Source organism: Nannobrachium achirus (genome assembly GCF_963921795.1).
Source record: "Nannobrachium achirus genome assembly, contig: SCAFFOLD_195, whole genome shotgun sequence".
NCBI lineage: Eukaryota > Metazoa > Chordata > Actinopteri > Myctophiformes > Myctophidae > Nannobrachium > Nannobrachium achirus.
Genome location: NW_027664896.1, coordinates 3,497 through 15,052, shown reverse-complemented (window position 1 = coordinate 15,052; position 11,556 = coordinate 3,497). Strand labels below are relative to the sequence as shown.

General features: G+C 41.7%; 1 protein-coding gene across 1 annotated transcript; it reads right to left on the bottom strand.

Moving 5' to 3' along the window:
• Positions 1–216: 216 nt before the first annotated feature.
• Positions 217–8,795, bottom strand: LOC308280730 (RAD52 motif-containing protein 1-like). Its single transcript, XM_080755046.1, has 7 exons — positions 8,628–8,795; positions 7,699–7,878; positions 3,767–3,898; positions 2,561–2,714; positions 1,325–1,423; positions 1,061–1,140; positions 217–352 (listed from the first exon to the last, which is right to left on the bottom strand). Exons 1-7 carry the CDS (start codon positions 8,730–8,732, stop codon positions 278–280), a joined length of 825 nt encoding a protein of 274 aa, XP_080611172.1. The 5' UTR covers positions 8,733–8,795; the 3' UTR covers positions 217–277.
• Positions 8,796–11,556: the final 2,761 nt, after the last annotated feature.

Genomic DNA, 11,556 nt, shown 5'->3' with positions numbered 1-11,556 from the left:
AGCCTTGGTTGTAAACAATTATGAGGAATGTACGGTACATATAGAATATTTGTTCTTTTTCATTGTATTGTATTTTCCTTTTGTGTGTGTGTGTGTGTGTGTGTGTGTGTGTGTGTGTGTGTGTGTGTGTGTGTGTGTGTGTGTGTATTTCTGTTTAAAACATAAGGAAGCACTGTTTACTGTTTGTTTTGAAAATGCTTGACAATTTTGAAAGTGCTTGACAATAAAAATATTTGAAGAAAAAAAAAAAAAAAAAAGACCACGTCTCTCTCTGTCTTCAGGACACTGTCAGTTCCCAATCTTCTTCTTCCTCCTGCTGTGGGTTCAAATCACTCCAGGAGACTTCATTTACCTGTGAGAGAGGCAGCGAGAGAACGTTCACTACAGTCCAGCGAACTCTTTGATCCCTGTTAAGGGTCTATCAATCGATTTAACCACATGAACCCTAGTGAAGATCTACAAGTTCACAACATGTGGACAAAAAGGGCCTGGTATAGAGCCCTGAGGGACTCCGGTCCACAAACTATATAGGGTTTAAGTGTAACTGATTTACTGCCCCAACCCGAGGATCCCCCGAAAAAAGCCGTTGGTCCTCTCCGCCAGGCAAGAGGAACCAGAGAATTTGATATGCTTTAATCAATATAAAACAATCAAAAGTATGATCGCTGATCGGCCATTTCTATGTACTCCACTGACGGTGTGACCGGTCCCATTTGAACTACGGAGTACGGACCATATTACCATGGCAACCGGAGACGGAAGCGGATATGTAAGTCCCTCTAATCGTCTAATGGGACCGTTTTCTCACTGGGTAGTGGGTAAACAAAGCGGTGGCTAACTAGAGAACGGAGCGACCGTTCGGCAAGCAGATGTTTTTGTTTTGGAGCTGTGAACGACGCGCACACGCATGATGCATGGTCCGTGCACAATGGACATGATCGCGCCCACGTTAAAAGGTAAACAAAGGCTGGCAGTCAGCTATAAGTAGATTTTTATTTAAGGCAGAGACTGATGACAAAATGGAAATGCAGAGATATGTATGAAAAAGAGAAAGAGAGACCTGGATTTCCCCCTCTGGGTTATCTTCAGGTTGGAGCTGGTCCCTGTCCTCTCTCAACTCAATCAGCACCTTACCGTTACCTAGCAACAGTGAGGAAAACAGACAGTCACAACTTATAACACAGAATTGTTAACTGATAGACAATATTGGCTACAGTCACGTGACCACACACATTATTGGCCGTCTAAACATTTCCATATAGCATACATGTGGCGAAATAATTTGTGTGAGGTAGTAGTTGTACAGTAATAGTGGTATCAGTACCTAGCATGATCACTAGCACAGTGCTGAAGGCCTGGACAACGGCCTTATCTCTCACCCATCTCTGGAGCTTACGACGCTTCTGGCCACATATCTCAGGACCTAGACAGACAGAGATCACGCAAGTCAGTCAAGTTTTCTAGACATTCCAAGAAACATTTCCTTCGGTAGTCTTGCTTCCTGTCCTATTATCGTCACCATCATTCAGAAATATTCTATTAAAGTAATGATAAAAGAAAAAGAGCACACTGCCGTGTGCAGAGCAATCTGCTCAAAGGCGGGTAAAAAGAGTTGGTCCGAAACGGAACAGACAAAAGAACGGGCTGCGGGGCGATATATCGGCCAAACCGATATATTGGTCAGGCTCTAATCAAGAAGTCCTCATTAGCAACCCATCCCTCCCCATAAAGAAAAAAACTGGGCGCTCGGAAGCATAAAGAAAAAAGTGGTGAAGGTGCTCTTTGGTGGGGAACTGAATGATCATGAAAAAGAGAAAACCAAGGCACTCTTCTAAATGTTAAAAAGCCTTTAATAAGTATTGGCTAAATCATAATTGAAAGAAAGGGTTAAAAGTGGGATCACCCACACGTTTCGGCTCTTTTGTGCCTTCCTCATCCGTCCCCATCCTCTTCTCCTCTAAGGTTCCCTTAAATGATCTTCCACTCTGAAGTATTACCGAACATTTCCACCAGTATTTACAATAATAATAATGCTCTATGTACAAGCAAATATGTTGGCTCGTGAATTTCACCATTGTACTACTGATGTTAAGGTAAACCTGTTTAGAGCTTACTGCTCCCCTCTACATACAGCCCCTCTGTGGGTGAAGTATAAGAAAGAGAGCTTACGGAAGCTGCAAGTAGCCTACAATGACTGCCTTTGAATTATGAAGAAAAGCAGGAGCACAAGAGTCAGTGAGCTCTTCTGTACTTTGGGTCTCACCACCTTCATGGCTCTGTTGAGGAACCTGACCTACAAGTTCATGTGTAGACTGGATCACTCCTTGAATGATTGAATGATTCATTGGACAGCTGACAGACCCTGGCCTTATTCTTTCAGGTACATGTCTACCATTAAGAGGACGCTGGCATTAGTGCCTCTTTTAGCTCCTGTGGGGATGGGTAAATGTACTGTTTCTCTTTTTATTATTATTGTTGTAATGTATTGTCTTTACTCTGTGGGCCTTGAGCCTGTAATAAAAGTTTATATATAATAATTGTCTCCTTCCTCACTGCCTACCAGTGTTATTAAAGGTCTCCTCCACCACAGCGACTCCTCGGCTGGTTGCTCCATATTGAGGGAAGGACAGCTCCACCAGACAGCCGTAGCGAAGAGTCTTCTCCTCCTGGCTTTTGCTCTGATCATCCTCTGAATCACCTGACAGCTCCTTCAGCTGAGGACGAGAAATGTGAAATAAAGAAAAGGAAAATGAGAAGTCATAAAATGTTGGCTTTTAACATCTCTTCAATACAATCACATTGGATTTATTTGTCTTTTCTCCTCTGCTTCACTAAACAAATTTAGGGTGAAAGGGGAAAAGTGTCTGCAGATACAAATGTAAAATGTATCTATAGCATAATTGTGACAGAAGGTCACAGTTTAGTTGTGACCGAAGGTCGCAGTTTAGTATGTGAAACGGCACATACTGACTCCGTCTGGACGTGGACACTTCGGTCTATGTGTTTTCCGCTCTGACGTCACTCTGATGTAAGGGGAACCACACTAACAGAAAGGGTTTGCCGTTCTGACATCACGCTCTGACTTCACTGTGATGTCAGGGGAACCACACTAACAGGTTCCCTTTTATGCCCAGCCCATACATGGAGATCCCTGATGTCATCAATTTAGGCCTAACCTATAGTTAGGCCTAAATCAGAAATTAGCCTACAAAAAACAAATATGTTGCTACATACTGTACATGTACTGTAAGCCCCTCCCATACACTAAAATGTGCTCCCGGCCTGAATGGGTTAAGCCCATATCTAACAGGACTTCATATGGGAATGCCCATATATGGAGGCCACATCGGCCACATACCACACTAACAGAATCCATATAATGTATGGCCAAGACAGCCTATATCTGTGTGGCTGGTTCTACAGACAGGGATCTCCATGTATGGGCATAAAAGGGATTGATTGTATGATGTCAGATGTCATAGATGTCATAGGACTTTCACATAACAAATAACTGAGTAAGCATGTTTGGGCTCTCACAGCATATCTCCATATACAGTACATGGATCTCCATATATGGGTACCAGGGGTCTCCATATATGGTATACATATATATACATCACTGGCCAGATGGCCACAACATGGCGCGACTGTCACCATGAGGCGTCTTACTAGTAGATTAGATAGACAGACAGTTAGATAAACATAAAAAGGAGATTCAAGGTTCATCCTCGACAGCAACGATGAGCATCAGCAAAAACGTGCTTACAGTCAGGATGCGGGTGCACCACCCGTTGAAGCCCAGGCAGTGATTGGCTAGTTCCTGGCAGCGTGCGTGACTCAGTGGCTGGATGTTGTGAGGGTTTGAATAGGTGGGGTTTTGCTTGGTGCTCAGCCGGACCTGAAACATACACACAATGGTAGGGCTGTCACAATTATAGCATGGGTGCGAGCACGACTCCAACTCATTTCAACATTGCTTAACTTCTTACCGGGTGCACGGTCGGGAAACGTATCTATACAAGAAATCTCAAAGAGAACACCAGCACTCACGGACAATTCCATTTAAGGCACTTTTTATTTTAAGTTTTAGGTCAAGGTAAGCTGCAAAGCAGCAGCAACGGACGCGTTTCGGCGTTAGCCTTCTTCAGCGTTGTATGTTGTGGAAAAGACAGTGTCACATTTTATAATGTCTGTAGGAGCGACACCTTTCTCTGTCCGTGTAACAACAACTACCAACCCAATTAAGTCAAGTGCGAATTACAATAGATAGTCTAGAATAGTCTTAAAGAAATACATCAAAATTCATTTTACACAAACAGTCAAAAATACAAAGAATCTGAGTCGGTTCCAGGGTATCAATCGAAAAGCTTAATATATTAATTTGGCCAATAATTCAAAGAGGTTGGGGATCGCAACAGAGAGGCTGTGGTGGTACCATACACATAAGTCAGGGCATATAAAAAAACAGAACAAAATAATTACTAAATTCAATACAGGTAAGACATTTTTTCATGTGTCTATCTTATCCAATCCTATAGTAACAACTAAACAAATATATTAGGGCCTATTCATTCCACAGATTAGTATTACAACAAAATAAAGAAAAGATGAGAAGATTTATACAGTATTAAGTCTGCCAAAATAGCTATAATCAAGTTCATTATTTGATGAGAAGACAGGTAAAGACAAACCAACTGAAAAACATAATGTTAGGCTTTTAAGTGTTTAACTGTTAAACGGAAAGTCACAGAGATCCTCTCTTCTAAATATTCTATTTGAGTCCACCCTCTCTCGAAAGGTTGTCGAAAGAGCTATACGTACACGAGCAAAGGACAAAAATAGCCAAGTAAAATTAAACGTTAAAGTCTTTGTCACAATACCTAATCATAGAAAGAACAGTTTAGGTTTTACCAACTAAGGCAAAAAAGAAAAGAAAAAAACGATTGAAACAACAAAAATAATACAGATTAAGTTCTCTATAAAGGCTAAAAGGTGTCTAATCCTCGCGTCTTCATTTTTCTTTTCAGCAGAGTGCTCGGTTTAAAACGGCAAAGCCTTCATATTCAAGAGATTGTATAGTCGTTTGTTTCAAATTCAACATAGTTCATGTAATTCAACATGTATCATCACCAGATGACCCAAGAGTGATTCTTAGCTCAAGTCTCTTCCAAACAGTCAACATTGTAGATTTATGAATAGGTTCTTTAGAACTGTTCCTGTCGTAGTCTGTTTTTGTTGTCGGAGGAAACAAGAGTTCCAGGCAGTCATTCCAACGTCGTTTACACAGTACTTGTAGGTAGGTTGTCGAGTTGACGGTATTTTAGCGTCGACGACAGCTCGGCATGCTCTATCCATCGGTTGAGAAGCGTCATTTACACAGTACTTGTAGGTAGGAGTTGACGGTCTTTTAGCGTCAAAGACAGCTCGGCATCCTCTATCCATCGGTTGTGCAGCGTCATTTAGAGACTGTACTCTCTCTGGATCAGGATTTAATGTGGTGCAAAACCACGCCGTGTCTGTAGCTTTGTGAAACCTCTGGTGCTCCTGGTACATCATGGTGAAACTGCCGCAGCTTACCCTAACACGGGAGGTGCGTCGCTCGGTTATCGACATAGTTACAGCATGGGTGCGAGCACGACTCCAACTCATTTCAACATTGCTTAACTTCTTACCGGGTGCACGGTCGGGAAACGTATCTATACAAGAAATCTCAAAGAGAACACCAGCACTCACGGACAAGTCCATTTAAGGCACTTTTTATTTTAAGTTTTAGGTCAATCACAATTATTACATAATTGTCTAATCGTGATTTTTTTTTTTACATAATCGTGATTATTTTTCATAATCGTCATAATCGTTTCCATGTTGAAAAATGTTCTTATATTTAAAAAAAAAGTCAAAAATAGTGGAAATAGCAGATCTACAAGCTCACAACGTGTCGCATCGCGACACGTTGTGAGCTTGTAGATCGGCTATTTCCACTATCAATGTTCTTTTTTAAGTATAAAGTTGTAAAATATGTCAGTAATTTCTTTGTATATTTAGATTATGTGTCATATCTACCATGTGCAACTTCAAAGCCTACAAGCCAAACAGAAATGTAATTATCAACGACAAAAACACAATTAAATCGTCAATCGCAATTATTTGAGTGACAATTAATCGTCATGTAAAATGTCATAATCGTGACAGCCCTACACAATGGAATAATGATGTGTTCCTGGCTCTTGACCTGGATGCCCCCCTCCCCTCCAATCATAGCCAGGCCTTCATTAACTATCCTAAATCCAACTACAGTATGTCTCTTTCTCTGTCCAGCACTTAAAAAGAGGTGAATCCTATGGTTCTATTGTGAGGAGGACGTGAAAATCAGACTTTCCGTGTGTCAAGAGCCGGTAGCTTAGAATCAGTTAACTAGGGGCACTGGCACTCACTGCTGGAAAACTTATCTGAAAATAGTTGCTAAATAAAATAAAATATAAAACTAAATAGTTTCAATCTGGAGCCCGAGTTGAGATGCTGGGAGTGAATGAATGACAGATGGGACATGCAGGTGTACATGTATATGTCACGGTTTGATAGAGAAACAGTACGGTCGAGAAACGGAGCACTCGTCGTGCGGCACGGGGCGGAACAAGCGGTCGCCACAACAACGTCCTCCAGGCGGAGCCGCTCGATTGTCCACGACATTGCAAGCGGCGCGAAGGCCAGCGGACCTTGGTCCTGCTCTTCGCCCCCGAGCGCCGCAGGCGCGAGTGGCCGCGAAGAGCGGGCCAGGGCCGCGCGGCCGGCGGAGCGCCGCGCGAGTTACGAAGCCGTGGTGAATGCAATCGTTATATTTATGCCCAGGCCGTAAGGCCTGGGCAAGCCCACGATAAACGCCCTGTCCAAGTGACTACAATGGAGCGCTCCCTAGCTCATAGTAAGCTAATGGCTAAACACTGCCGAGCTAGGCTAGTAAATAAAGAAAGAGAGTCGCAAACGAGTGACGTTAGCGCCTTCACTAGTGAATGGCTGTCGTCGCCATCTGGTGGTGATTGGTGTGTGGTGAACGACAAAACAAGCGCTCTTACAATGAACGTACTGAGTTACCCAAACGTACTGTAACATATATATTTATGTTGAACCCTGGTCTCCTGCGTCAAAAGCCAACATCTTAACCACTAGCCAAAAGGGGAATTCCCCACCTGCGTGAAGTTGGCACCCCATATGATGAAAACATATATAAAAATGGTGTCATTATTTAGTGCTGAATTTGTGCTGAATTGTGCCGTAAATTTTATAATTTGTGCTGGTATCATTTTTGAGATATTTCAAGTTATAGTTTTGCTGAGCCTTGCACCCCCAAGTTGTTGAAATCATCAATTGTGTTTTTATATATATTTATATATATAAATATTTGTATGGTTAAGAATTGCAGATTTAGCAGCATTACAGTGGTATGGTCAGCAGAGGGCGATAGAGATAATGGTAGAACATAGGAGTAGAACAGTGGTGTTATGTAGAATAACTAAAAAGTGATAGCAGCACAAATTATAAAATTTACGGCACAATTCAGCACAAATTCAGCACTAAAGAATGACACCATTTTTATATATGTTTTCATCATATGGGGTGCCAACTTCACAGAGGTGAATTCCCCCCCTAGTCGCAGACACACACAAACAGAAAAACACGATTTGTTTTCTAGTCTTTTACCTTTACTGGGGTGCTTTGGAACAGTGTCCGTTTATCAGTGGACCGCTGTGCCTTGGAGGCTTGGACTGCAGAGTAGAACTTGACCAGGGCGTAGAAGCCGGGATGGGCCACCGCTGCATTGGGACACACCTTGAGCAGGTACAGAGGACCGAAGGACAAGAACACCGACCATAACCTCTCCTGGATAATGCAGGGAATTAAGAGTTACACGATTATGGTTGGGATTTACATTATGACAATTTTACGTCTGCATTTGAGGGCCAGGCTAAGGATGGCCCACATAAAGTCCCTCTTTACTAAATTGTATCATGGACAGAGTTGTGTAGAGGCTAAGTTAGAATGGTTGTAAATTAGAGAATGATGCCATATCATTAAACAAAATTTGCATAGTGTTCCATGTGTATGAATGCACCTAAACACTAAACAGTGCATCTAAGTGACAATAAAGTGAATTTGAAATCTAAATATGATCTATTATATTAATCTCAATTGTGCTTGTTATGTGTATTTAGGTTTCTGTTCAAATCAAACACAAGTACTACAACACAAGTGATTTCACCAGTTAGCTGTAAAAGCCCCTAGAATGGCTGATATTCCATACATTGCAAGTATTCCCTGTAGTATACTAAATGTAATAATAATTGTTACAATTATGACAATTATTATTCAGTGCAATTTCTTTATTTTTTTTCCTTCTTTTTTTCAAATGCATTTAGTAGCCTAATGGGCTTTATATCTGTGTTCAGATATTGAAACGCGGGGTGAAGCCGGTTGGGGGCGCTGTTATGCCAAATCCATATTCAAAACAGTACCAAACGAAATCCCTCCGCGTGTTCTATGACCGTGCAACGTATGTAATATCAGCGGTTATAAGCTATAGTTAAACTACAACAAAGAGACCTAAACCCATTAAGATGTGTGTGACTTACATAGATGAAAGCCTCGGTGAAGGACGGCTGGATGTCCCAGACAAACAGAGTCTTGTTGTTCTCCACAGGAACTCGGAACTCTATAATGTCCACCTCCAGGTCCATTTTTAGTCCTACAATGACAGTTTTTTACTCCACGAGTACCGCCTGTGACCTACAATGTTCATGTTACAAACGGTTACATTGTCGTCGTTCTCCAGACTCCAGGGCAAGTAGCTTTCAGAGCTCAACACTCATAACTGCAGCGAACTGAAATGTTTCCTTGCACACAAAGTCGTCATATCATATGTATCCTCTCCACTCTTGGAGTTTCCACTCTGCAAGTCTTTACTTCCGTAAACAAGCGTTTACCGCGCTGACAGCCTTTTACTGTGGTAGCCAATGGGGTTGTAACGGGGGTGTCAGGCATAATCGCCTATAACATTTTCGCCAGGTCTTTTCGCGGGGCACTTTTGCCGTGGAGGAGAGTCTTTTCACCTACCTGTCTGAGCCATTTCGCCTACCCTCAGACTGTCCATGTTTTCATATTATCTCTTTGTCATTTAAATATTAGGCCTATAGTGACTGTGACAGTGGTGTTACATGTCAAACCTACACATGGCTATCCTATGCACTCCATAGTAATCACATAAATACAGAGCTATTGGAATCAGGTGCGCCCAAATAATTAATTAATCCATGTCCCGATACTATACATTCTTTGGTGCAGTATTGAACAGTATTGTAAAATGAACAGTATTGTAGGCCTATATTGTTTTAACATTAGGCTATACAAAATATATATATGTAGGTCTATATAAGATATGCTACACCTAAGTAGGCCTATAGAATCAACCTTGCCTGTCAACAGGCATAAAAAACTATTTTGCCATTTTTTAGGAATAAAATGTGATGTAAATAATAAATGTCAAGTAAACTGTTAGATTCACTTGACACCACTGTCACAGTCACTATAATATTTAAATGACAAAGAGATAATTTGCAAACATGGACAGTCTGACAGCAGAATTGAGGGTAGGTGAAATGGCTCAGACAGGTAGGTGAAAAGACTCTCCTCCAAGGTGAAAATGCCAGGTGAAAGGACCAAATGCGTGTAGGCGAATATGTTATAGGCGAAAGTGCTGGTGACCGTAACGGGCAGGGCACACGTTGTCGCGGCCAATGAAAACGCGCGCACAGCACGCACACACACACACACACACACACACACACACACACACAGAGGAGCAACAAGAAGAGAACACAGCCTCGTGAGGTTCTTCTCAAACCTTTTAATTTCACAGACACACAAATTAATATTGGCCACCCATTTGAACGTATAGGATACCAGCTAGGTAAACAATGAACGTAGCATCATTCTGTCTAAACCCTACAGTCTAGGTCTAAACCATATGCTATCTGAATTTCATTGTGTACGTTGAACCAAGCATCTGTCTAAACAACATGCTATCTAAACAACATTCTGTACGTGATTACCTTGCTTACACAGTAAGTTGCTCTGGATAAGAGCATTTGCTAAATGCCTAAATTGCTGTTGTTGTTGTTTTGTTGTGTAGGATGGCTGGTTGGTGCAGCAGAGTGTTAAGGAGCTGGGCAGGGTTTCTCTGACTCTACAACAAGATGAGAATGAACCCAGAAACAAACAGATAAAGACATGCAGGTCAGACACTATCCTACTAATAAACAACCAAATGTCTGTCCGATGTCTGTGATATACACGCATGCTGACATCACTGATACAAACAGTGCCCAAATTAGGAGATATATATAACTGACATCACTGATATCTCCGCCATGCATGCTGAAACACAAACAGTGACCACATTTGGAAATGACTGACATCAACTCCAACATTACTTCTGAGACTCCTACATTCAATCCCTCACACACCATAACCCAAACTACACGTAATTCAGAGCACATAATTCGAACGGGCAAGTACTAGTGGACATAATATACCATTTATACTTAATGATTGCTTGTTTTTTATTGACAAACTAGGACGGTGCTCTCCGCCGGCCTATTAACGCCTTTTCTGATAGTTCCACTGTCGCCAGCCTTCAACACGTTAAGCCTTGATGATATTTTTACATTATCAACCCCCTTATGTTTTCCACTACCTGAGGTTAGGTTTAGCTTAGCCAATCACATGAACCCATGACTCTCACCACATAAACTTTATGGCCTTTTCCTTCCTCAAATTAGGCCCTTTCCCTAATCAAATTACTCCTTTTTGCACTTTATGTCCCTTTGCATTCCCCGTTCCATACCCTGAAGAAGGCTGTGCAGGCCCCTACGAGTGGGTTATCCCAGTTTTTAACAGATTCCATCATGAAATAGCCACATTAATAAAGGCTTATTAGAAGAGTTCTTTTTTTTGCCTTTGTTTCACTGTTACCTTTGTTGACTTTTAGGGCATTAACGTCACACAAAGCTCCACACAAACGTCACATGAAGCCATGCACAAAGGTCATGTGAAGCCTGACACAAAAACGTCACACGTGACGTAACCCCGCCAATCAGTCACGCTGATGGGTCTGTTTGGCCTATCAGGGACGCCTAGAACCGGTGCCTCCTCCTCAGACCCGAGTCGGGACGGATACATACATGTTTTTTCGGTTCTCAGAAACCCTCCCATTAGGCACGTTACATCAAGCGGTCATATGAGACACACACCCCAAATTTTAGATAATTTGGTCTGACACTCCCTCTCCAAGTTATGTCTAGGACATGCTGACACAGGGATTTGGTGAATTATAAAAGGATTATAGAGAGATTTCTTTTTTCAAAAGCACCTAAAAACAAATGTAGCTACCTTTAAAATGTATTTTGAACTTTTAGCAACTTTTGCAAAGTAACTTGAATGTTAAAATCCACACATTTCCTCTCTAAATGACACAAAAGCGTCACAAGTTCACTATGTTCACTC